The sequence below is a fragment of the Perognathus longimembris genome, chromosome 1 (assembly GCF_023159225.1).
Source record: "Perognathus longimembris pacificus isolate PPM17 chromosome 1, ASM2315922v1, whole genome shotgun sequence".
Classification (NCBI taxonomy): domain Eukaryota; kingdom Metazoa; phylum Chordata; class Mammalia; order Rodentia; family Heteromyidae; genus Perognathus; species Perognathus longimembris.
In genome coordinates this window covers 70593722-70621070 of record NC_063161.1, presented here as the reverse complement: position 1 = coordinate 70621070, position 27349 = coordinate 70593722, and the positions used below count along the sequence as shown (strand labels likewise).

The 27349-nt window shown below is 45.3% G+C and overlaps 1 protein-coding gene and 1 pseudogene across 2 annotated transcripts; both read right to left on the bottom strand.

Moving 5' to 3' along the window:
* Nucleotides 1–2617: 2617 nt before the first annotated feature.
* Nucleotides 2618–19269, bottom strand: Zkscan1 (zinc finger with KRAB and SCAN domains 1). Of its 2 annotated transcripts, XM_048367791.1 has the most exons (6): nucleotides 19136–19269; nucleotides 10692–11190; nucleotides 9856–10009; nucleotides 6803–6894; nucleotides 6442–6568; nucleotides 2618–4011 (listed from the first exon to the last, which is right to left on the bottom strand). In XM_048367791.1, the coding sequence occupies exons 2-6, from the start codon at nucleotides 11109–11111 to the stop codon at nucleotides 3119–3121; spliced, it is 1686 nt and encodes a 561-aa protein (XP_048223748.1). In that variant the 5' UTR covers nucleotides 11112–11190; nucleotides 19136–19269; the 3' UTR covers nucleotides 2618–3118. The 2 variants fall into 2 exon arrangements, with proteins under 2 accessions (XP_048223748.1, XP_048223754.1); XM_048367797.1 differs by lacking the exons at nucleotides 6442–6568; nucleotides 6803–6894.
* On the bottom strand, nucleotides 18826–27004 carry LOC125350602 (annotated as a pseudogene).
* Nucleotides 27005–27349: the final 345 nt, after the last annotated feature.

Here is a 27349-nt window from a genome sequence, read left to right as displayed (position 1 = left end):
GCCCCAAACTGTGATGACTTTTTTTTTTATCTCCTTCCCTCCAACCCCCACCAGTACTACTTTTTTTTTTTTTTTTGTCTATAATCACATTGATCTCTTCACTCCAAAAATTTCATTTGTTTGGAGTGATGGGTTCGGTCAAATAGATTTCAAATAAAATACATTATCTGTTTACAAAGAATATCCAGGATGACAGAGGTGGGAAGTACAAAGAACAAACATGAAGATTACGGTTCATACAAAATATATAGAAGTACCCGATATTCGCAGTCTCAGTAAGAAGTTGCACATTTGCTATTTCTTCAGCATCTCCCTACATTTTCTTCTGTGGATCCTCAAGCTGAATTTGAGCTCCCTTTGCAGTGTTTCTGAATTTATCTCATTAATGACCAGGACACACCAAACGAATTCATCTTCTGTCCAAAGCATTGAGTGCTATGTTTGAAAGTTCTCACACATTAACCAGGTTTATTTACAGTGAAGGTTTTTGATGCTAAGGGTTGAGATGTGATTAAAGGCTTTGCCACATTCAAAGAGGTTTCCTTTTTGGAATAAATTTCTCTAGTGCCGGCAAAACATGTATTGTCTCGTAGCAATGTGTCAGTGTCTCACATTTGGCAGCTTCACATCTGCAACTTTAATAGGAAGTGCCTCACATCTATGCTTAGCCTTGCCCACCAGGCTGCAGGATGACCTGAAGAATGCAAGGTTAAAGTATATATTTATAAACTCTTTAAAAAGTTCCATTAGGTCAATTAGCATACTAATGATTAACTGCCAGCCAGTTCAGAACTTCTGATTATCATGTTGGCATTTTTGACTGTACCCAGTGACATTCTGCACTAGGCCATTATAAATGAATGAGCAGCAAGGGGCCAATTAACCAGTAAAAAAGCAAGAAGAGGAACTGTGGCTCAAGTGGCCTCGAGCAGAAAAGCTCAGAGTATGCCCAGGTCCTGAGTTCAAGCTCCACAAAAGGTGCATGTGCACGTACACATGTGTATACACATACATACACACACACACACACACCCTTCAGGGTGGGTGCCAGGAGCTGGCCATCTTGCTTTTAGTTGTGTTCTTCTTTCAAACACAGCAGTAATCTTATATCTGACCACTACTGTGGCTCATCAAGGGAAATCCTTACATTTCACTAGAGAAAGCGATTACATTCTCTTCAGTATTTCTTCTGTTTTTCTGAAGCTGGAGGGTAAGAAGTATCTGGTAATGAACTGGCTGACTCATGATGAAGGTCCCCAGGCAACACGGAAGAAACTACGCAGAAGCTATATAGTAGCTGTGGTTAGTCCAAGCATTAAAGCCAAGGAGATGCCAAAGATGATGGCTGTGTAGAATTCCAGTTTAGTCTGATGCCACATGGGCCCCTCAACTTAGTGGCCCCACCATGCTGTCCTGTGAACTTCTGCTGTTGGTGAGCAAATGACTGAAACATGGAGGGAAATCTCAAATTGTATGTGTGTGTGTGTGTAGAGGTGTTTGTGCCAAAAGCCCTCAGGTGTGTTTCTAGGTATCTGCAGGGGCACGACACCACAATCATTTCAAAGCTATCAGGAACAGAGCTTTCTCTATCACCAAGCCCTTGACACTTGCAAGACCTCTGACACACGGGTTTCCTATGTGGGTGATTGTTCCATCTCTCAGGAGTACCCTGCATCCTCCTGTATCCTGCATCCTCCTGCAGAGAGGATGGGAAAGACTCAGTTTCAGTGATCTGGCCCCGCACACTGTCACCCATGACACAATCACATCTCAGTTTGCTTGGGAACTTGCTAAATAAAGCAATGAGGTTCCAGTTACTGATGGTATGTGCCTTTGTAAAGTTTCTGGTACAGCTTGTGGAAAATGCTTCCTCGACTTTCCTTTTTCTGAAAAGCATTAAAAAAAAATCACATCTCTGAACTAAGTTTCAAATGACTCTAAAAAAAAGTGCCCAATTCATCATTGTTTAGCAGCTGAATGAAGAGAATTCTGGTTAACATCTTTGCTATGTAGATGCCAAAAAATGACCTTAGTCGGTCTTGCTATTATTCTTAGGATGACATTTCTGACATCCTGTGGTACTGACTCACTGATTCATGTCTAGGAAAAGTCCATTCTGGCAGACAACTACATCTTTTACATACATTTAGGACAAAAATAACATGCCTCTGGGGTCCAAAGAGCTTCTAACAGCTGGATCAGACCTGTATTTCAGGTACTCATGAACCACAGGGCTTTGTCCTAAGTGCGCAAGTCCTGCTGGGAGCCAGTCATAAGGAGTGCCTTGTATTTGGCACTAAGTCCAGTGCTGGGCTGTTTCCTTGACAACCAAAGCATTTTTTGGGGATGGGGTGAGGGGGAATGATAAAAACTTCTGATGAAGGATTAAGAGCCAGTGTACAATCAAGTGCTCACTTGTGGAGAAGTGCATTCTGGACTTGAGGAAGCATGCTGAGTCACCGCTGCTGTTTCAGCAGCACTGAGGTCTCAATGGACAGAACCAGCTACATCATGGCAGTCCTCTCCAACTGTAGATTGGCGCCCATCCCTCTCTTCCTGGAAGAGACAGAAATCTTTGGTTTGATACTCGTCGACACAGTCCTAGATTTCTACAGCTTTTCGTCGACACAGTCCTAGATTTCTACAGCTTTGGCAGGCTACCAATGATCAGACAATGTAACTAGCCTGAGCAGCATGGCCCAATGTAGCTTTTGTTTTGCTTTGAACAAGTAAGACCTAGTAAGTGTCAGAGTCGATTCCGATCTGTCAATTATATGCTGTGGTTGCTGCCAAGGGCCTTCAAAAGTATCCTTGGTGCTGGGAAGCTTGACATTTTACTGTGTGTGCTTTTATCTTGTGTGGAAATAGCCCTGTGGCCACACTGGAGTATCTTTATGACCAGCTTTTTTCCCTGCTGGGGTGTGTAGCTGCTGCCTACAGACCATGCAAAGGTAGAACACTGCTGATCTCACTCAAAGGATCCTTCTGTGAGACTTTGAAAAAACAATAGTAACAAAAACCAGGCTGAGTTCTGCGTTTTGTCTTCTCCATGGGCACACACCTCTGACATAGCTTTAGACACGAGAGGGGGCAAACGGCTTGATGACAGATTCCCGCCTTACACACAACTTTTGAGGAAAGCCCCAAATGCGTCCAGGGAGGCGGGGCTGTACTCGGAGGCACGCTCTCGTGCATGGATCCTGTGGTGCAGGGTGAGGGTGGAGCTGCGGGTGAAGGCCTTGCCACACTTGGTACACTTGTAGGGCTTTTCTCGGGTATGAATTCGCCGATGCAAGATCAGGTAGGAGTTTCGGTTGAAAGCTTTGCCACATTCACTGCACTCGTAGGGCTTCTCACCCGTGTGGATGCGCTGGTGCTTTGTGAGGTCCGAGCTCTGACTGAAGGCTTTCCCGCACTCGTTGCACTCGTACGGCTTCTCCCCGGAGTGGATGCGCTGGTGCAGGATGAGGTTGGAGCTGTGACTGAAGGCCTTGCCACACTCGTGACACTCGTGGGGCTTCTCTCCTGTGTGGATGCGCTGGTGCAGGACGAGGTTCGAGTTGAGACTGAAGGCTTTCCCGCACTCCCCACACTCGTAGGGCTTTTCTCCTGTGTGGATGATTTTGTGGCGGATGAGGCTGGAGCTTCGGGTGAAGCATTTCCCACACTCGTCACACCTGTGGGCCTTTGCCCCAGATTGCACATCTTCGGGAGCCTGAAAGTTGGAACTCAAGCTGAAACTTCTTCCCAGTGCTTTGCCCTTCTCCCGGGGACCCCTCTCTCCTGTGCTGGCCTTCTTCTCCTTGGCTGTAGCGGGCCCAGTCTCTCTCTTTTCATTTCCTGTTTTGTCCTCAGGGTTTCTCTGCAGTCTTTCGACTACTCTGGCCTGATGTTCACGTTTGTCTCCAAACTCTTTCCGGAGTCTTCCTGCTGTCTCCCCCTGAGTCATGGGGTTTTCTGTGACTTCAGACTTGGAAGTTGACTCCTCACTGTTGATCCTGTTTTCACAACCTGAGAACAATAAATCATAAAACAATAAAATCTTTGCCTAAGAAACTCATATCTGAGGATCACTGTTCAAAACCTGCTAGGCTCTGAGACTTTTTTTTTTTTGTCTTTTCTTTTAGTACTGGGGATTGAACCCAGTGAGCTACATCCCAGCCCGGAACTCTGAGACTCTTATCTCCAACGAGCCACCAGAAAACTAGAAGTGGAGCAGTGGCTTAAAGTCCTGAGCAGAAAAGCTCAGGGACAGTGCCCAGGCCCTGAGTTCAAGCCCCATGACCTACAAAAAAAAAAAAAAAAAAAAAAGAAAAAAGAAAAAAGACTGCCTTTGTCTATGTTGTTAACCAAGTGACATTATTTTCCAAAAAGCTTATATGTGGCTGCAAAATGATTTCATAGTATTCATCAAAGAAAAAAACAAAACAAAACAAGGGGCCAATGATAAGCGGACTTGGGATGGATTATAAAAGGAGAAGGCTGGTCAACAGAGTGGTAGGAAAGAGAAATAACAACAGAAGGTATATGGGAAGGATCTGAATAATTAGGCATGGTGGGGAAGGAGCAGAAAACCAGTTAAGGACTGCTGGGTGCTAGTGGCTCATACTAGTGGCTAGTGCTAGTGGCTCATATCAGCATAGCTACTCACAAGTCTGAGATCTGAGGATCACAGTTCAAAGCCAGCCCAGGTACGAAAGCTCATGATACTATTTTTCCCCCCCATGATACTCTTATCTCTAATTGCCAAAGAAGCTGAAAGTGGAGCTGTGGTAAAAAAGCTCAGGGACAGAACCCAGGCCCTGAGTTCAAGCCCTAGGACACACACACACACACACACACACACAGAGGAACAAAATGAAGGGATGTTTAGTATCACAAACCTATTATATGGCCAATGGATAACTAATTGGAAGGACTTTATAGTCAGGGTCTTATTTCATATGCAGCAAACGTTTGTAAGCTTAAAAACACTTGCCCCAACAAAAGGCAGGTCTTTGCTAGAAAATGGTAATGATACTGGCAGAAAGCAAGTAGTACAGTTTAAGAAGAAAAAAACCCAAACAAATCAGTCCTTCACTCCTCCCGTTCTTTTAATATTTGACTTATGAGGTGAGAGTCAACGGGCAGAATGGGAGGGCAGAATGAGGTGCTCTGAACCGGGAAGTGACAGGACACTGCAAACATGGAAGGAAGGAAGAGTTGCAGAGACCTAGACTTGAATGACAGACACAGGATCAAAGAGTTGGTGATAAAAACTAAAGGCATTCACTAGGGACATAACTAGAGCCTCCACTCCCTGACAGTGGAGAATAACAGACAGAAAAGGATGTGAAAACAATTCCAGAAGTGATCCATGGAAAGAAAAGAAAACATGATTTCCCAAACGTAGCGCTGAGCCCTCATTTTAGGTGTCAGTGTACTGAATACTGCTATGTATGATGCACCACCACCTGGGCTGTAATTTGAAGGCAAAAAAATGGTTTCCATTATGTTCCACTAATCTAGGAAAAACAAAAACAAAGCTACCTGGCCCCAAGAGACCTCGCAAGAGGTTTGTGCATGATCCTGCCAGGCCCCTGAATGCCCCGAATTTAGTTGCTGAGGAATGTTGAAGCCAAGTTTCGTGATGACATTGCCACGAAGGCTCAACAGCTCCAAGGAGGGGCACCTGGGCTGCTTCTCTAATTCCAACTCATGGCCCTTCCCTATTTGGCCAGCTCTAGGAGTTTTCTCTCTATTTTATTCCCTTTTAAGTTATTAGAGTTAGTAATAACTTATAAACACTGATGGGTTCTTTGCCTTAATTTCCACCTAGTACAAAGAGTTGAGTACTTAAGAAATTAGAGACCCATTTACACCTAGGGTTCCGAACAAAATCTGAGTTCCTTTAGTTCCATATGTTCCCCCACCCCCCACCCCACGGGGCCCCCATGCCATCCTCCTGAGCTTCTTCATTCTCACTTCTCTCAGGACCCCGAGTGCTCCATGGACGATCATCATGAAGTTTGGAAACTGGGAACTGATCTGAAGCAAGGTGCAAGTACAAGTCTATGGAATCTCACAGAGCTGTGAGCCGCGCTCACTCAAAACAGAAGAAAAGACACCCCCAGGGAAAGATGCCTAACAGGTTCAGGAACAGCAGGCCGGTTGAAGATCAGGTCACCCTGCCATCTTCAACAGGAAAGAAGCTCTCCTGACATGGGTACCAAGGTTCCCAGAGGAGGGGAGCTGAGCAAGACTCAGAGCATAGAGTGTTTTCTGATTTCAAAAAGAATCTGGGAGGCCTGGTACCATGATTCTGAAGTTCTTCTCTCTGTTCCAAACAAAGGGGGTTGGGGTAGTTGTTAAACCCTCACCAATACTACTGCGTCCATCAGAGATCGCACAATTAGCAGAGGCAAAGCTCTCTCAGCAGATGAGAACCCTGCGTTGTCTTACCCTGGGAAAACACCTTCCCACAGCTCTCCTGCCTGCTGTCCCTACTGAGAGTCCTTCGAGCCAGCTTCTGACAGCCCCATTCCTCCAGGATGAGGGACACGGCCATGTCCTCGATCTTCACCATTGCCTGAAAACACAGGAGATCCCCACACTCAGTTCTCCCCAAGCTCAGGGATGACCCATTGCCCAAACTGACAATGGGCTATAGGACACTGGGCAAGAACCAGAGCCTGGTGGCTGAGGGGGTTTGTGGTGGAAGGATGCCATCAGAGGGGGTGGGTGGGGCTGATGGAGACCACAGGGGGTGCTCCAAGAAGAGGGAGCCTCGGGGACTCAGGAGGAAGAGGGGCCCACGGCTCACCTGGGAATCTGCTGTCAATAGTGCAGATGCCATCGCCTGGTCTCTAGGATTCCCCTGGGGGTGAGGGGCAGGAACGTGGGTGGCAGGGAGAGCTGAGGGAGGAGAAAGGAGCTGGTAAGTCAATCAGCTCTGCCCTGAGCCTCCTGCACAGGAGGGCCTGGGCCACGCCTAGTCCTGCACCAGCAAGTGAGCTGGGCTGCTGGATGTTTATCCAGGAGAGAGCTCTGGAGAGCAAGGAGAAGCAGGACTCCGTCTTTCCCAAGACCTCTTCTGTTTTTTTTTTTTGTTTGTTTTTTGCCAGTCCTGGAGCTTAAACTCAGGGCCTGAGCACTGTCCCTGGCTTCTTTTTGCTCAAGGCTGGCAATCTGCCACTTGAGCCACAGCGCCACTTCTGGTCCTTTCTATATATGTGGGGCTGAGGAATTGAACCCAGGGCTTCATGTGTATGAAGCAAGCACTCTTGCCACTTGGCCATATTCCCAGCCCCAAGACCTCTACTTTTAAGAGGGACTCATAGGATCCACACAATGAAACAAGCCTTAAAACTGCCTGGTCTGCTGGGCATTCGTAGCTTATAGCTATTAATTTAACTACATGGGAGGCTGAGGTGGGAGGATTAAAATTTGAAGCCAGCCTGGATAGAGAAATCTGTGAAAACTGTATCTCCAATCAACTAGAAAAACAAAAAACAAAAGTGGAGCGGTGGCTCAACTGATAAGAGCCTTGAGTGAAAAAGCTAAGGGATAGCATAGCACCCAGGCCCTGAGTTCAAGCCTCAGTATGGATACAAAATCAATCTACCTTGTCCAACCTTTTGCTTTTAAGTTCTAGCAAGGAGATTTTAGCTTAATATGGAAAAGAGAAACACTTTCTGCTCCCCACACAAGACACGGGAGGCAAAAACTTCAGCTCTCTAAAAATGACAAAAGAGAGGTCCCCAAACAGCAAATAGTTTGTCCCCTGTTATCTAGTTTGGATGGCAGTGTCAGGTCTGGGAGCCAGGATCCACCTATTCTCAGCTACAGAACAGGAACAATCAGCTGTGCTTCAAGCCTGGCTCATGTTTACTCCAGCCCATGGAATAGCACAGGTGAACAGAATCCCACGTGTGCCCTCACTATGGAAAATGGGGTACAGCTTAGAAAGACTGAGGAGGAGGAGCTGTCTGATCTCTAGGAAGTTCTTGCTATTTCCCTTTACTTTTCTTCTTGGTCACAGTAAGATGTAAAATGGTGATCTGTAGAGATGTTTGAAGGCATGGCTTGACATATAATGAAAGATTTCTATAGTGCATCAGATGATCATATCAGCGACATGCCATATTAAGAAAACCATAAAAAAATTAAACTGTAATTAACTTAAGCCGCCTCTCTCTCTTAGTCAAGTACTAGATACAAAAATGCTATTTGGTAGACAGAGGATGGTTATGGGTAGCAAAGGTGTTAGAGAAATGAATTTGAAACTGAATTACTAAGCCTTGTGACTACTTCCAATTGATCAATAATAAGAAAGGTAAAGCCAACTGTACAGAAAGATCCAAGAACTTTCTGAGAGTTAGAAAACACTGGCAGATGAAGAGGATAAAGAGGAAATTAAAATTAGGTACTAGTGGCTCACACTTGTAATCCTAACTACTCAGGAAGCTGAGATCTAAAAGACAGTGGTTCAAAGCCAGTTCAAACAGAAAATGCTAGCTGCTAGACTTTATGTTCAAGATAACCAGCAGAAAGCAGTGCTGGAGATGAGGCTCAAGTGGTAGAACCTCTGCCTTACAAGCATGAAGCCCTGAGCTCAAACCTCAGTACTGCCCCTGCCACCACTCCCCCCCCCCAAAAAAAAAGTGAGAAATGTGAAAATCAATGTATGTCTCAATTCACTCACGAACAATAAACAACCACTCTCTCTGTACAGGGTCTCTAAATGGTTTCTCTGGCAAGCTGATGCATGAATACATTCTCTAATTTCCTTTCTAATGTCACCCTTTGTGAGGTTTCCCACTTGCCCTGGAAGGCCTTGCAGAAAGCTTCACCATCTTCACAGACACACACACTGATGAAAAATCAGGCTATGAACAACTCCTTGACATTTTTTTTTTTAAATAAAGGATAGCACCTTACAACTTAGGCCATAGTCCAACTTATAGCTTTTTGGTGATTAACTGGAGATAAGACTTCTCATGGACTTTACTGCCTGGGCTGGCTTTGAACCATGATCCTCAGATCTCAGCCTCCTGAGTAGCTAAGATTACAGGTGTCAGCCACTGGTGCCTGGCTCTCTTTCTCATTTTCTTTCAGTCCTTGTTTGTACTGATATTCTGTGCACCTAGTTTGACTTTAAACTTGGATAAACGTAACTATATATTGCTCACCAACGGGAAAAAAACCTCAAGTAAAACAGACATTTATTTATATTACCTGAATTGTTATTTCCTTCAACCAAAATATTTTTAAAATTTTATTCCCACTGTTTGAAATTTTAAAGAATAGCCTAGAAAAAGAGTAATGTTATACAACATATTTATATTATTTAAATAAAATGGATCCTTAAAGAGACTCATACAACCTTTTAAAGATGATTTAAGACATACTTAAGTGTTCTAATATTTAGGGCTGGAAATTGGACATGGTGTTACACCCCTGTAATACCAGCACTCAAGAGGCTGAGGCAAGATCATTCCAAGTTTGGGGCCAACCGCAAGTTACACAGTGACATTGTCTTAAAACCAACCAAAATCAAAATCAAAATCAAAACCAAAACCAAAACCAAATAAACTCATCAATCTATTCCCACCTTCTCCTATCAGGAGACTGTGAGCTAGCTGGCCAGGTAACAGATAATGCAGGGCATCCAATGGTCCAATGAGCTCATCTTGTGCACAGAGCACTGACAGCCTTCCTGAGTCATGACTGAGTCAAGGCTGCTCTGGGAGTGCTGTTTTCCTAGTATTTGGTAATGACAATTATGCAGCACAACAAGAATGAGCAGCACTCTTTTTCACAGGCACTCCCAACCTTGCTGTTGATTTCTTTTCCCCAGGTATCTCTGCTTCTTACCTCGGGACTGCAGGAGGCGAGGTTTCCGAAATGAATGCCTGAAATGAGGCTGGGTGGCCTCAGGGTGAAGGTCAAAACTTGAGGACTCCTGAACAGGATCCAGAGGCACCATCCCCCGGGCAAGCATCTCAGGCCCATGAACTTGACCTGGGACCTGAGGACAATCAAAGGTTGATGGGTAAATCACTAGTTTTATGTGTTTTGTTTTGTTTTTGATGGGGGGACAGGTGGAAGGGAGGTGTGTTACAGTTTGAACCCACAGCTTTTTAGCAAGAACTCCTGTTTTTGAAACAGTCTTGCTATATAGACTGGGCTAACTTCAGACTCACCCTCTTCTGGCCTGGCACTTTTTTTTTTTTTTTTTTTTGGCCAGGCCTGGCAAAATTCAGGGCCTGCACACTATTCCTGAGCTTCTTTTGCTCAAGGCTAGTGCTCTGCCACTTGAATCACAGTGCCACTTCCAGCCTTTTCTGTGTATGTGGTACTGAGGAATTGAACCCAGGGCTTCATGCATGCAAGGCAAGCACTCTACCACTAAGCCACACTCCCAGCCTGGTAAATAACTTTTTAATTAGGAATTAAAATATTAAAGGAAAGACTGCCCATAGGCCAGCAAGGAGAAGCCAGATAGCATGTTTTTGGAAGAGTGTAGGGGTTTAATGTGGGGCCTTGTAAATACCAAGCACAGGGTCTATCACTGAGCCACTCCCTCACCCATGAACACTTCATGACAGAACACCCAGCCCAAAGTGACCTAATACTAGCTCTAAATTAGTGACGGTCTCCTTGCTCCAAATGGGGCACCCTTCTCATGAAGCAGCCTGGCCGCATCCTACCTGCTGCCCAGACAGATCAAGCTCCAAATCTTCCAGGAGGGTTACTGCCTCCTCTCCACTGTCAGGCCGGTACTCCTGCAGCCACACCTGGAGCTCCTTGGGCAGGATGGAAAGGAACTGCTCCAACACCAGCAGCTCCAGGATCTGCTCCTTGGTGTTTATTTCCGGTCGCAGCCACTGATGGCAAAGTTCCTTCAGTCGACTGAGCGCCTCTCTGGGGCCAAAAGTGTTCTGGTAACAGAAGCGCCGGAAACGCTGTCGGAACACCTCTGGGTCGGGAGGAGGTGCATCTGGCAGGCCCTCCTGCCCCCACGCGTGCTCCTCCTCGTCGTCCTCTTCCACCTTCACGATGACAATCCCATCCTTCTCCTGTGCAGCCTGCGGGGACAGACCAGAGGCCTCCCTCGACTCGGCGGTCATCGCTCAGGTTCAGGCAACGGGGACAAGTGATCCGAAGAGAGCACGGCTGGCCTTTGCGTACTCCGTTTCTGCACTCTTCCTGTGTTGTGGAGAGAAACCACGAGGACCTTTGTAAAGACTGACTCATGCTGCTAATGCTTCACCCATGGCCATGCATCTGGAAGTACTGGGAAGGCCTGGGGCCCGTGGCCCATGGCTGTGATCCTAGCTACTCAGGAGGTTGAGATCCATCCTGGGAAGGGAAGTCTGTCATACTCTTAACTCCAGTTAACTACCAGAAAGCCAACACTAGAGTAGCTCAAGAGGCAGAGCACCAGCTTTGAGCAAAAAAAGCTCAGGGGCAGCACCCACACTCCAAGTTCAAACCCCAGGAGCAGCAGTAAAAAAACAAAGCAAAACAAGAAAAAACAAAACTTGAAATTAATTTCCAAACCCATTAAAAAAATTTCCAAGTGATGAAGTTTAGTAGAACTTAAGCCTGTTTGCTAAAAACATAAAATTTATACTCTGATTAGCTTGTAAGAATTGGTGATTTAAGGCCATGGAAAATGGGGCTGGGGATATGGCCTAGTGGCAAGAGTGCTTGCCTCGTATACATGATGCCCTGGGTTCAATTCCCAGCATCACATGTACAGAAAACGGCCAGAAGTGGTGCTGTGGCTCAAGTGGCAGAGTGCTAGCCTTGAGCAAAAAATAAAAAAAAATGCCAGGGACAGTGCTCAGGCCCTGAGTCCAGGCCCCAGGACTGGCCAAAAAAAAAGGTCATGGAAAATGAAAATGTTCTTCCAGAATTTCAACAATAAAAATTTAGCAACTGGTGGCTCACACCTGTAATCCTAGCTGGGATCTGGGTTGAAAGCCAGCCAGGGCAGGAAAGTCAGTGAGACTCTCTCATCTCCAATCAACTACCAGAAAACCAGAAGTGGCGCTGTGGTTCAAAGTAGTGGAGCACTTGCCTTGAGCCAAAGAGTTCAGAGACAGTGCCCAGGCCCATGATCGACAAAATAAATAAATTAAAAAATTAGCATGGAGATCATGAGTTATTTAGCAGAACCAACAATGTGATCCAAGCAGCAGAAGCCATAGATCTCTGGAAGTATCTTTTTTCATCTCTTCAGCCTCAAAATTCAGCAACAAATTGAAGTTTTTGAAACAGATCCTTCAACTGCTACATCACAGTTACTTAAGACAAGGGCTGTATTTATGTTTCTGCTGTGCTGGGAGCCTGCCAAGGGCCTTGAGCCATTCTATCACCAGTCAACACTCACAGTTCAAACAGAATTTTAAGTAATAAAATGCTTATAGTTAAGTAGCCACTAAAAACAGAACAGTTCTAGTGGAAATCATGTATATTTAATCAAACAATATATTTAAAGTAGCACAATGTTCATGTCCAGATTTGAATTCTGTGGCTTCAGTTCAGGCCTGATTTTTGCCTGTTTGAATACACACAACATACCAAGTCTGTGTAGGATTGCTAAAGTATGCTTCTGGTTGTTTTCTGCCCCTTAATTAGTGCCAGTGAGTTCCTGTTACTTACAAATTCTGAAGTTCAAAGGTCTCCACCTTCACAACACACTCTTCTGGTTTACTGTTATCACTTTTCTTAGTGGTGACCCTCCAGAGTTCCACTCATTCATGTTATCCTCCTCCCGGAAGCATGGGCTACAATTTGGTCCTCAACTACTTTTCTTTTCTTTTTTCTTTTTTGCCAGTCCTGGGGCTTGGACTCAGGGCCTGAGCACTGTCCCTGGGTTCTTCTTGCTCAAGGCTAGCACTTTGCCACTTGAGCCACAGCGCCACTTCTGGCCATTTTCTGTATATGTGGTGCTGGGGAATTGAACCCAGGGCCTCATGTATACGAGGCAAGCACTCTTGCCATTAGGCCATATCCCTAGCCCCCTCAACTACTTTTCTATGAATAACCTTCAACCATACCAACTGTAGCCAGCAAATTTGTATTTACTTTTCCAGATGCATAAATCTCTCCTGATTAAAGAGAGCTGCCCTTGCCCACACTCCTTTTTACTGCTACAGTGATAAGGAGCGCTATTACAGGCATTGAGTAGATATTGGAGGTATTTTACTAGGCTAGGTGCTTGGTGGCTCAAGCCTGCAGAAAAGGCTGAAACTTGAGGGTCATGGTTCCAAGCTAGCCAAGACAGAAAAGTTCATGAGACTCTTATCTCCCACTAACCAGCAAAAACCTAGAAGTAGAGATGTGGCTCAAGTGGTGGAGCACCAGCCTTGAGTGAAAAAGCCAAGCAGCATGACGCTGAGTTCAAACCCCAGTACCAACACAAAAACAAATAAATAGACATTTTACTAGTACCTTAACTATTTTCCACTCAATACTTCACCTTTGATTCCTCTTTTCTTATACAATCTTAAGTGCCAGGGAGAATTCTTTGTCCACATGTAGTGTCTCATCCAGTTTCTCAAGTTCAACTTTTAAAATTTATTACTATTATTTTTTATGCTGGTCCTGGGGCTTTAACTCAGTCTGGGCACTGTCCCTGAGCTATTTTGCTCAAGACTGTAGTGTTAGAGACTTTACTTCCCTGGGCTGGCTTTTAACTGCGATCCTCAGATCTTAGCCTCCTGAGTAGCTAGGATGACAGACAGGAGCCACTGGTGTCCAGTTCAGTTTCTTATGTCCAACTTCCTCTCTGGTTCACCCCATTTTCTTCTGTCAGTCATGGGGCTTGAACTCAGGGCCTGGGTACTACCCCTGAGCTTTTTTGCTCAAGGCTGGCTCTCTACCACTTTGAGCCACAGTGCTACTTCCAGAGATGAGTCTCAGACTTTCCTGCCTGTGCTGGCTTTGAACCATAACCCTCAGATCTCAATTCCTTAGAAGCTAGGATTATAGGTGTGAGCCACCAGTGCCCAGTGGGTTCACCACCTTTATGATCTCCCTACTTTCCCACATTTCATCTGCAACTTTGGATTACCCTTCTTAGAACTCCACAGCCCTCACAGCCAGTCTACTCTGTTTTCATTTCCTCTTAGGTTGTATTCTGCCCCCATCCCCATTCAATGAGCCCTAATGCTCCCACCTGGCCTCAGGTACAAGGGTCTCACATACTGAGATCTTCTCCCCAGCCCTCTGCCTTTTCAAATCCTATTCATTCCTCTAGTCAAAATGCCACTTGCCCACCAGCACTTGCTGCTCAAAAACATACCACTTAAGAGCCGGTTAACTGAATGCTGAGTGTCCAGCGAATGTGTGTACACTGTGCAATATATGCAACACCTCAAGCTGGCACCAGTGGCTCACACCTGTAATCCTAGCTATTCAGGAGGCTGAGATCTGAGGATCAGTTTGATGCCAGCTGAGTCAGTGAGACTCTTATCTCCAATTAATCACAGAAAAAGCTGGAAGCAGCGTTGTAGCGCAAGTGGTAGAATGCTAGCCTTAAGCAAAAAGAGCTATCACCTCACTTGATAATGATAGAACTGAGGTTTACTAACATTAAGTAACTCATTCAAGGTCACAAAGCAAGTAAATGGTAGGGCTGGGATTTGAAATTAACTATGAATTCTCTATGCAACTTCTTTAAACATTATACATGTGAGGTGGCAGAGGGCTTCTAGGTTTACAGATTTTGAAATGAAGGCCAATGTAGGCAACTACAAAAAATAACCACTCATCTACCATTCACTGCTTTAACTATGGAACAGGACAAAGCAGGAGACGTGAATGTAGCCAGTCTAGCAAAAACTAGGTGGGAGCTTCAAACAGCATAACCAAACAGAAGAGTATGGCAGCTGGGAATCTACTTTTGTTGAATGACAAAGGAAAGCTCTAGGGAGGAAGGAAGACCAAAGGGACAAAGCATCTGCAAACCTTTCTACCCCAACTGGACCAGGTCACTTCCTCCCTCAGTATCTCTCTGCTCCTACTCTGGGGCAAAGAACCCATAAGCAGCAGAAGGGCTGCATTTTATCCTGGCTCCCAAGCTGATCTGATCATGCACTGGTCTCTCGACTACCATACTTCTCTGATTCTCCAGGGGTTGGCTGTGTGATCTTTTTTTCGTGCTTTTCAGCTACACTATTTCCCACAAAATAATATGTCTTTCTAATTCTTGGTTCTTTTGGTGATTAACGGGTTTGAACTCAGGGCCTTGTACTTGCTAGTCTGGGCTAGGTGCTCAGGTGACCCATGTACACATTTCTTCCTACTTAGTAGACAACTTAGCAATATTACTGGAAAGCATTACCTGAAAAAAAATCCTTGGTTGCATTTGCAATGTTATTTTGTCCATTCATTTTGCATTCACTCTAGCCCTTAAATTTGTTCTACAGGCTACTTGGAAGTTTCGACCACTTATTAGTTGATGACTTTGGGCAAATGAATCTCTATATGCATCATTTTCCTCATCTGTGTAATGGGAGTAAAAACAAGTGTTTGTCCCATGAAGTTGTAATGAGAATTAATTTAGCATATACAAAGCATTTAAAAATGTCTGGCAACCAGGAACTGGTGGCTCACACTGGTCATCCTAGCTACCCAAGAGGCTGAGATCTGAGGCTGCAATTCCAAACCAGACTGGGCAGAAGTTTGTTGAGATGCTTATCTTCAATTAACCACCAAAAAAGCCAGTAGTAGAGCTGTGGCTCAAGTGGTAGACCACTAGCCTTCAGCAAAACAGCTCAGGGACAGTGCCCAGGTCCTGAGTTCAAGCCCCAGGACTGGCAAAAAATAAAGTGTCTGGTGTCTAGTAGGCTCTGGAGAATAAATTTAACTGTACCTTCCAATGTTGAGGCTGCTTAAAGGATTAGCAATGGGAGAAATGCTGGGACAGTAAAAGCAGCACAGCTAGAGTAACTGCACTCTAGTCCCCTACAAGTAGTCACTCTCACTTATTTCTCTGGCATTCTTTGTCCTCATTAGTTAAAAGTGGGTGAAAGAAGGGGAGGAGTAAAAACTACCTCAGGAATCCTTCCAAGATGAAAACATTATTCTGACATACCATCTATGTTAGATCAGCAATCAAAGATAAAGAAACTGTTTATTGACTCCCCCCTTCCCCCCACCAAAAAAAAAAGACTTGGGGTTACTAGCTTAGTTTACTTCAAAGGCTGTTTTTCTCAAACAATGCATAGTTTTGAAGTTTAAATTAATTGTCCCAATACCCTTTTTTTTTTTTTTGCCAGACCTGGGGGTTGGATTCAGGGCCTGAGCACTGTCCCTGGCTTCTTTTTTGCTCAAGGATAGTACTTCTACCTCTTGAGCGACAGCATCACTTCTGGCTTTTTCTATAAATGTGGTGCTGAGGAATCAAACCCCGCGGGGGCTTCATATATGTGAGGCAAGCACTCTACCACTAGAGGCCATCTTCCCAGCCCTACACTCTACTTATTAACATAGATGTTTTCTCCTTTTCTTTTATGCCAGTCCTGGAGCTTGAATTCAGGGCCTAGGCACTGTCCTGACCTTTTTCATTCAAGGCTGATGTTATACCATTGAGCCAATGCCCCACTTCAAGTATTCTGGTGTTTAATTAAACATAAGAGTCTTACATCTTACAGACTTTCCTGCTCAGGCTGGTTTTGAACCTCTATCCTCAGAATTCAGCCTCGGGAGTAGCTAGGATAACAGGCATGGGCCGCTAGCAGAGATGTGTTTTAAAATATTTAAAAATCAACAACAACAAAAGCTACCCTTAAAATACATCCAGGCCAGGCGCTGGTGGCTCATGCCTGTAATTCCAGCTACTCAGGAGGCTGAGATCTGAGGATCATGGTTCAAACGCAGCCAGGGCCAAGAAAGTCTGTGAAACATTAGCAGTGCAGGACAGCTGGGGCAAAAGTTTGAGGCTCTACTAAAAATAATTAATGCAAAAGGGCTGGGTGCTGGTAGCTCACACCTAGCTAAGCTAAGCTACTCAGAGGATGAGATCTGAAGATCAAGGTTGGAAGCAAGCCTCCACCGAAAAATCCAGGAAACTTAACTCAATTTAACCAGCAAAAAGCTGGAGGTGTAGTACACCAGCCTTGAGTGAATAGCTATGGAGGAGAGGCCCAGAGTTGAAGCCCGAGCACTGGCTCACAAAAACAAACATCCTACAGCAAAAAGTACTGGAGGTGTGGTTCAAGTAGTGGAGTCCATCTAGTAAAGACAAGGAAGGCTCTGAGTTCTATCCTCAGAAACAAATACATATACACACAGCTAGCTATCCAAAGAATATTGATATTACCACAGAATGAAAAGTTTCAGCATATTAATCGCCTTGTAATTAGATGCAACATAAAACATCCTAAAAATTGTAGCCAGGTGCTGGTAGCTAATGCCTGTAATCCTAGCTACTCATGAGGTTGAGATCTGAGGATCAAGGTTCAAAGACAGCCCAGACAGGAAAGTCCATGAGACAATCATCTCCAATTAAGCACCAGGAAAAGCTGGAAATGGAGCTGTGGCTCAAGTGGTAGAGCAAAAAAGCTCAGGGATAGCACCCAGGCCCTGAGTTCAAGCCCCAGGACTGACACACAGACACACAAACACACACACCAAGTTTTAAATGCTTGGATCAAGCAGAGAATGAGCAAATGGTAACCTTAGCTACTTAGCCCTCCTAAGGAGAGAAAACTTTCCCAGTTTCTATGTAAGGTGGGTGAAAATTACTTGAAATAATAAACAAGAATCCTGCCTTGTAATTCAGAATGGAGAAACATCCCACAGCAAATCTTCATTATGGTTCCCTATGTAATAAAGCTATTTCTCCACATTTGGGCATGTACACAGTTAACAGGGCTTTGATGATGTGGTTTAAATGAATTCTCCACAATTCAACAAGTATTTATTGAACACCACCAATCCGCTTAACACTGGCGGGTACAATAAATGCTTTCTTTGGTCCTGGGCCATGGAACAGCCACTTTCTGTAATGACAAGTGTCTTTTTGTGTACTGAAAGCATAGCAGGAAAGGGAATGGACGGAAGGGAGAGTGTGAAGCCAAATTGTAGATTTTTTTTCTCCCTCCCAATTGCATTGACCATATCCAAGCATTTCAAAGTTGGGAGGGATGTTAAAGAAAATAGTTGATTTTTATATATCATGAAACTGACAGTCTTACTCAAGGTTACTAAGCAGTCTCCTATTGGTCCAGGGCAAGCTTCACAAATTCCCTTTATTCCTCACCCATTCCAAGCACAGTGTACAGAAAATCCATGTACTCTGCCAGACAGCCCATTTAAAAGATATTTTATGAGAGAGAGAGACAGAGAGACAGAGAGAGAGAGAGAGAGAGAGAGAGAGAGAGAGAGAGAGAGAGAGAGAGAGAGAGAGAGAGAGAAATGGCTTTCAAAACCTTCCACAAAACTGAAAGAAAGTGGGCTTCTATAATCTCTATGGTGGATCTCGACCCACCCATGACTAGGCTTCAAATACTTTAAATCACCACTCAGTGAGGAGAGGGAGGAAAAATGTACGCACCCCCAAATCAAGACGTATTTTCCATCTCAAGGTCCTCAAGGACCCAGAAAGGGGGGGAGGAGGGAAAAAAAGCCCATTTACAACCAAAACACAAGAAAGAAAGCAAGCTAGAAAGAAACAAGAAATTAAGGAAAGAAAGAAAAAGACCCCAAACCTCGCCAGGACCAAAGCAAATGGCGACAAAGGGACAGCCGGAAAAAAAAAAAAATTCAAGATAGGGGTCAGTCTGCTCGCGACCCCGTTCTCAGAAACGTCAAGCGACGATGACGACATCACAGGCCTGTCTGGGACCCGATGACGACATCGCGGGCTTGGGGTCCGGAAGGGACCCGCACCCCGACTTCTCCCCGGGGCTCGGAGCACCCCCGGCCCCGGAAACCCCCGTTCCTCCCCGCCGGGTCCGGGTCCGGGTCCGGGTCCGGGGCGTCTTCCAGGGCGATCATGCTCCCGGCGGCGGGCCGGGCCTGCGGGGGAGCCGGGGTCGCCCGCAGGGGTCCCCTGGGCCTCAGCCGCGGGGCCCGCCCTCACGCACACACCCCTGCGGCCCGCCCGTCCTCCCCAGAGGCCGGCCCCAAATCTCACCGTGTGCCCCGAGAGCGGCCAGGGGGCGCTGGGCGAGAATGGGGAGCTGAGTGCGGGGACTCAGGCCGGGCACCGGGCACCACACACGGACCTAGGCCCTTCGGACGCCTCGATACAGACACAATGAGTCACAAAGGCCGGAAGCACGTCAGCGCCTCGTCTTCCGGGACCCGTGCTGCGCTTCCTGGTTCTCTCTAGGAATGCGGGAGGACTTCGCGTCTCGGTTCCCGAACCCCTGCTGTCAAGTCTCCAGCTTGACGATCTGTTTTAGGCTTGTGTGTTCCCAGCTAATGCCAGGACAGACTCTGTGTGTGTGTGTGTGTGTGTGTGTGTGTGTGTGTGTGTGTGTGTGTGTGTGTGTGTGTATGTTCCTGATACAAACAGATTCATAGAACAATTAGATTTCTTCTCTCCCCCCACCCCCCTTTGGGCAGTCACTGTCATAATTACAGTTATTACCGAGCAATAATAATCTTTAGTAATTGCATGTCTGTGGCCAAGGAGCTGGAGCCAGGGTGTAGATAGAGGAAGATCACAGTGAAGTCACAAAGCTGCCCTGGTGAGCCATGCCAACCGAGTGGGTGGTATTTTCCAGTACCTAGCCCTTGGACACAGGACATTCTTTCACAAACAGGCACGTTTATAAGGTTTTGAGCCTTGCCCATTTGACATATTGCTAATATGGAAGTTTAAGAAGAATTTTCAGAGTAATCACAGACGCTTTTGCCTTCAAGGTGCTTTCTTGGCCAGCAACAATGAGCACTTTTACTTTAAGGGGTAAAGCGGGAATAAGGCTACAATCTTGGGCAGGGTTGTGACTATTTATACATTGCAAAAGAGGACTGTGGAGGAGTGGTTGGGCTGCATGACAGTACTTGGAGGGAGAATGTGTGTGTGAGTATGTGTGTGCGAGAGCGAGAGCGAGAGCGAGAGAGAGAGAGAGAGAGAGAGAGAGAGAGAGAGAGAGAGAGAGAGAAAGCTGGGGGCTTGAACTCAGGGCCTGGGAATTGTCTCTTAGCTTTTGCTGCTAGAAATTAGTGCTCTATCACGTGAGCCACAGCTCCACTTGTAGCTTTTTGGAAATAGTCTTACCATACTTTCCTGTACAGGCTGGCTTCAAACTGTGATCCTCAGATCTCAGCCTTCTAAGTAGTATGGTTCACTAGTACCAGGTTTGGAGCGGTCATGTTATTGAAAAAGAAAGAACAAAAACCCTCCAAAACTGAAAAGCAATTACAGTATCATTAAAGGAAATTTGTAAAACAGAGAAAAATAATCACCTGACTCCATCACACAATGGTCTTATTTCATCCTTTTCCTGTATGATTTCATATATATGTATATAACATTGCTTAATATATATATTCATCTTATGTCATATATAAATATAACTATATATGACATATTATACACACATTGTTTAAAACCCAGACAGGAGGGGCCAGGGATATAGCCTAGTGGCAAGAGTGCCTGCCTCGGATACACGAGGCCCTAGGTTCGATTCCCCAGCATCACATATACAGAAAACGGCCAGAAACGGCGCTGTGGCTCAAGCGGCAGAGTGCTAGCCTTGAGCGGGAAGAAGCCAGGGGCAGTGCTCAGGCCCTGAGTCCAAGGCCCAGGACCGGCCAAAAAAAAAAAAAAAAAAAAAACCCAGACAGGAGATTGACTATATTGTAGCTTCTTCTTTTCCTGCTGTCCTCCATTGTCTTCTTTGCATCCCCTGGTATGAAGCACATTAGATTTGCTTAGCCACAGTGCCTTTATCTTGAGGCCTCTGCCCAGGATTTTGCTTGGCATCAGCTCAAAGCAGACACACACAAAATCTTCACCTCATCGGCCCCTTAGGCTGTCACTTAGTCATACTAACACCTACCCTAACACAAGTATCATCCTGTGCCCCAATCAACCACAAGCTACATCCTTAGACACTCCTTAGCAACCTTGTCCCTGGAGCAGAACCCTTCTCCCCTTCCCTTTATCCATCACCTGGGCAGTCAGCCCTCTTGTTTAGGTCCTTCTGGTAATCCATTTGCCCTCCCCTATAAAACCCTACAGTTTGTAAGTGGCTGGGCTCTATTTGTGGTGTGTGTGTGTGTGTGTGTGTGTGTGTGTGTGTGTGTGTGTACACATCTTGGCACTTTTCATTAACTTTTTTGTTTTGGGTTTTTTTCCAGTCCTGGGGCTTGAACTCAGAGCCTGAGCACTGTCCCTGGCTTCTTTTTGCTCAAGGCTAGCACTCTACCACTTGAGCCACATTGCCACTTCCAGCTTCTTTTTTTGGCCAGTCCTGGGGCTTAGACTCAGGGTCTGAGCCCTGTCCCTGGTTTCTTTTTGCTCAAGGCTAGCACTCTGCCACTTGAGCCACAGCGCCACTTCTGGCCGTTTTCAATATATGTGGTGCTGGGGAATTGAACCCAGGGCTTCATGTATATAAGGCAGGCGCTCTTGCCACTAGGCCATATTCCCAGCCCAGCTTTTTCTATATATGTTGTGCTGAGGAATCAAACCCAGGGTTTCGTGTATAGGAGGCGAACACTTTACCACTAGGCCATATTCTGAGCTCCTTCCATTAACTTTTTATTTTATCTTTATTGGAAAGGCGATGAGTGTGGGGGGGGGTTACAATTTATGTAAGTAATGAGTTCATTTGTTTTTAAACACTATTACCCATCCCTCATTTTCTCCTGCTTACCCCTCCCTACTCCCCCTCCTCAAGTTGTAAGGCGCATATACAACATAGTGTCAAATGAGTATCAATGTTGCATCATCCTTTGTCCTCCTGTTTCTGTGATTACCCTTCCCTTCCACAGATCCAATCAACTTATATAGAAGACACAAGGTACAGAAAACTAAGAGGAAAGAAAAAAAAACTACATACAGGACACAATAAGAGCCTCTTGTTTCCATTTCTTGGAGTTCATGTTGATAAGCTTCATTGTATATGGTCCTATGCAGAAAGCAATTGTATTATTGAGAACCCTGTTAAGAATATTATAGACATATTCTAGTTCTTACAAATGAGGGCAACCATGAAATCTACTTTTCTTTGGGTCTGCTTACTTACTTTGCTTAATATAGTCTTTTCCCAGATCTTTCAATTTCCTTATTGATGGAAAGCATAGAACTCCATTGTGTATATATTCCACATCTTCTTGATCCATTCATCTACTGAGGGGCATCTGGGTTGGTCCCATATCTTAGCTATGGTAAGCAATGCTGCAGTGAACATGGTTGTGCTGGTAGCTTTAGTATGGCTTTGTTTGTTTGGATAAATGCCCAGGAGGGGGGTTTCTGGGTCATAGGGGAGCTCTATGTTTAATGTTTTAAGGAACCTCCACACTGCTTTCCAGAGTGGTTGGACAAATTTGTACTCCCACCAACAGTGTAATAGCATTCCCCTTTGGTCACATTCCTGTGAGCATCTGTTGTTATTAGATTTCTTGATAATGGCCATTCTAACTGGGGTGAGGTGGAGTCTCAATATTGTTTTGATTTGCATTTCTTTTATGGCCAGAGATATTGAGCATTTCATGTATCTATCAGCAATTCTTATTTCTTTTTCAGAGAAGTCTCTCCTTAAGTCTCTAGCCCACTTGTTAATGGGGTGGTTGTTTCTTTGGTGATTTGTTTTTGGGGAATTTAATTTCTTGAGCTGTAAGTATATTTGTTGTATAGCTAGTGAAGATCTTTTCCCAGTCTGAGGGCTTTCTATTTATCTTGCTAGTTATGTCCTTTGCCATACAGAATCTCTGAAGTTTAATGCAATTCCATTTATCCGATCTTTCTTTGGTTTGTTGTGCTTCTGGGTCTTTTTTTCTTTTCTTTTCTTTTTCTTTTGTTGGTTGTGGAGTTTGAACTCTGGGCCTGGGTGCTGTCTCTGAGCTCTTTAGCTCAAGGCTAGCACTCTATCACTTGAGCCACAGTGCCACTTCCGCTTTTCTAGTGGTTAATTGGAGATGAGTCTCTTGGACTTTTCTATTTCCTGCCCCCACTGGCTTTGAACCACATCCTCAGATCTCAGCCTCCTGAGTAGCTAGGATTATGGGCTTGAGTCACCAGCACTTGGCTCTGGGTCTTTATTAATAAAGTTTCGGCCTGTACCAAGGAACCCTAGTGTTTCTCCTATTCCTTCCTGTTATTTTCATGGTATCTGCTTTTACCTTGAGGTCTTTGATCTATTTGGTGCTGGGTGATATATAAGGATTTATTGGTGTTGGGTGATATATAAGGATTGAACATTAGTTTTCTACATGTGTTTAGCCAATTCTTCCAGCACCATTTGTTGAAGAGGCTGTCTTTCTTCCATCCTATTTTTTTGGGGGGGAGGGGCTTCCTTATCAGAGATTAGGTAGCCATAGGTCTGTGGGCTCATTTCTAGGTCTTCAGTCCTATTCCATTGGTCCTTAGGCCTGTTCTTGTGCCTCTACCTAGGGATTTTAATGACAATGGCTTTGTAATAGAGTTTGAAGTTTGCTATTGATATTCCTCCAGCACTGTTTTTCCTGCTAAGGACTGTTTTTGCTCTTCTGGGTATTTTATTGTTCCATATGAATTTTTGGATTGCTTCTTCTATTTCATTAAAGAATGAAGCTGGGATATTGATGGGTATTGCATTAATCCATTAACTTTTAAAATAAAGTCTAGTGCTCTACCACTTGAGCCACACTTTTACTTGGCTCATGGTTTTGTCTGTCCAGGCAGACTTTGAACTTCAATCCTCAGATCTCAGCCCCCTGAGTCAGGTGTGAGCCACCAGCATCAAGCTGACATTTTCTCTCTCTCTTTCTCTTTCATTCTTCTTTTGTAATTTTAAGTTTTTTATCTTGAGAATAATATACTTTGTTTTAGACATTTCAATGTAAAACTTCTTCAAAACATATACATAATTTTACCAAGGTCTCCATATGATTCACATTCTGGACTGTCTTTAACAACATATCATCAACATTGGAAAAAGAATACTAACGGAAAGAGCAGGAGAAGTAATCCTGGGCTTTTCTTTTATAGGCTAAAGAAAAAAACAACAGCTGTTTATTTTCAAATAGTCCAAAAATTTTTGTTAATTGGGCCTCATCATAATCACATATTGCTAAGTCTTATGATTGCCTTTCTTTGCTCTCTGTACCAAATCCTTGGGGTCACTTATAACAACACAATATTTTGCATCTACCAAAATATGTAGGCTAACTCTTACTTAATCTAATGAACTAAAAACTCTTAAGTTCTTATAACACAAATCTTAGTTTTCACATTTGCTGAATTTATTCTCTAGAACAAAAAGCAGACTTGAAGGGGTAACATGATTGGAACATTTCAAATATGTTAACAGTTTCTTTCTTTCCTCCCCCAGTCCTGGGGCTTGAACTCAGGGTCTGAGCACTGTCCCTGGATTTTTTTCTTCTTCTCAAGGCTAGCACTCTACCACTTGAGCCACAGCACCACTTCTGGCTTTTTCTGTTTACATGGTGCTGAGGAATCGAACTCAGGGCTTCATGTATGCTAGGCAAGCACCCTACCACTAGGCCACATTCCCAGCCCCTTGACAGGTTCTTATCTTCTAAACTTCCATGAAAGCTGTGCGTCCAAACTATGCCATGGATATCTGCTCCTATAGCAAGATGTGGAGCTGGGAATATGCCTTAGGGGTAGAGTGTTTGCCTAGCATGCATGAAGCCCTGGGTTTGATTCCTCAGTACCACATAAGCAGAAAAAGACAGAAGTGGTGCTGTGGTTCAAGTGGCAGAGTGCTAGCCTTGAGCAAAAAGAAGCCAAGGACAGTGCTCAGGCCCTGAGTCCAAGCCCCAGGACTGGCAAAAAAAACAAAACAAAACAATAAAACAGCTGATGTGCTGGGGGGAGTCAGGAGCTGCCACTTCATTGCTTCCTGTTACTTTCAGTGTAAAGCCTAGACAAAATATCAATACAATCAAAATAATTTAGGTCCAGAAGTCAGTGGAGCTAGGATACTTGGAGTCATTATTTAAAACATACCCACGGCCTTGCCTAAATCATTGATCTTGAATAAAACTGTTTTACTTCCTCACACCTAGGAGTTGAAATCAGTCCCTCTCAGCCACAGCCAACTATTAACAATCTTAATCCCTAGCAGCTATTCTAAGAAAATGCCAAGGACCTAGACTCCAGGAAGCATATCTCTAACCCCCTTTTTGCGGTAAACCCCCCAGCTTCAGCCAATCAGCAGGTGACAGGGAAGGCCTCAAGGTCCAGCTGCTTCTTCAGGCAGCAAGATAATGGCTAGACAGCCCTGCAGGATGGCACAGATGTCATGAGGGCCCGGACCATCGCACTTCAGTGACCGCCCCCATGAGCCAGCCAACCACCTTTACCACACCTGTTCCCCCACCAGCTGCACCAGCCAGCTTTTGAAATTGTTTTATGATTTCCCTGCAGCGCGATGTAATTTGCTGTATGGTACTATGATGCATGAAACACCCCTGACAACCCTATAGAAACCCTGCTAGATGGAGGGGCGGGGCTCTCAATCCAGATCTGCTGTCGGTGAAGGTTGTGAGTCCAGGCTCGAGCTTGCAATAAAGACTCTTATGTTCTTGCACCGGAATCGGCTCCTTGGTGGTCTTTGGGGATCCCTGAAATCTGGGCTTATCCCCCGTAGCTAGCATAGCTGTGATGCACATAAATATATTCAGTGTATCCATGTAGATTCCCAACATCGAATTGGCTGGGTCATATCTGTTCTGTTCGTACTCTGGGGTTACCTCTGCACATTTGGTTACTTTCTAAGTGTCACACAGAAGGAACATGCTGAAAAGAATTAATTCATCATACATTGCCACTGAGTACAGCTTGGCGCCAGCCACAGCGTTAGGTGGCAGAAACATGGACCCCAGTGAAGACACAAGCACAAGACCTAGGCCCACTCCCAGGGGTGTACCCATAGTCAAAAATTCTCACTGGGAGTCCTCATGGCCACAATGGAGAGGCCTCCCACCGTGCCGGCAGTGTACTGTGCAGATTTTATGAGAAGAGGTCCCATTTAAGGTGGTGTCAGAGGAGCCACCACTGCACCCATCACACCAGAATGTAGCAACCAAGCAAGGTGCTTTGGGCCCCCATGTTCTGTTGATATGATATGGATTGAACTAGTATTCCAGCTCCAATCATGGCTGCAAGGGTTGCACCAGTGGTCACCCAAGAGCCTCTCATCATGAAATTCATGAGAACAGGAGATCTGGTGATTGCCAAAGCAGGCAAAGTTATACCAAGTACACATAGGTAGAATGTATTCTATCCTTCACATATGGAAGCCAGATTACAGCCTTTTCAATAGTTCCAATCTCATTAGACATTCCCAAGCCATAGTAACAGTGTGCCAAGACCCACAGCAGCCCCTCCAGCAATAAACCACTTTCCAATCTGGCCAATTTTAAATAGTTTTTCCATTGATGGTTTGTGCGCCATTTCTTTGAGTTCTTGGGCAGTTTCCCAAGGCACATGCAGCCCAATTCTTGTCTTGATGGTATATCCCCTGCTAGATGTTAAGAGCCATTGCTTCTTTTTTTTTTTTTTGGCCAGTCCTGGGCTTGGACTCAGGGCCTGAGCACTGTTCCTGGCTTCTTTTTGCTCAAGGCTAGCACTCTGCCACTTGAGCCACAGCGCCACTTCTGGCCATTTTCTGTATATGTGGTGCTGGGGAATTGAACCCAGGGCATCATGTATACGAGGCAAGCACTCTTGCCACTAGGCCATATCCCCAGCCCAAGAGCCATTGATTCTTGTCATGGAATTCATCACAACAGGGGAGGCCTTGGTGAAAGCTGGATGGAAAACCCTAGAAGGTAGTGTCGGGAGACACACAAGCCTTAGAGCCAGGATGGTGACGAACCAGGTTTACTAAGCAGATTTGAAATGCTCAGTTCCCGGCGACCTCCCTTCTCTCCCTCCCCCTCCCCCTCCCCTCCCCCTCCCCTCCCCCTCTCCCTCCCCCTCCCCCTCCCCCTTTTTCTTTCCTCCTCCTCCTCCTCCTCCTCCTCCTCCTCCTCCTCCTCCTCCTCCTCCTCCTTCTCCTCCTCCTTCTCCTCCCCCCCCCTCCTCCTCCCCCTCCCCCTCCTCCTCCTCCTCCTCCTCCTCCTCCTCCTCCTCCTCCTCCTCCTCCTCCTCCTCCTCCTCCTCCTCCTCCTCCTCCTCCTCCTCCTCCTCCTCCTCCTCCTCCTCCTCCTCCTCCTCCTCCTC

Coding starts and splice junctions, on each gene's coding strand:
- Zkscan1 (XM_048367791.1), bottom strand. CDS start 11,111: ATGACCGCCGAGTCGAGGGAGGCCTCTGGTCTGTCCCCGCAGGCTGCA. Junction 6,895..9,855: donor TCGCCTCCTGCAGTCCCGAG/GTAAGAAGCAGA, acceptor CTCCTCCCTCAG/CTCTCCCTGCCACCCACGTT. Junction 4,012..6,441: donor TGGGAAGGTGTTTTCCCAGG/GTAAGACAACGC, acceptor TATTGTTCTCAG/GTTGTGAAAACAGGATCAAC.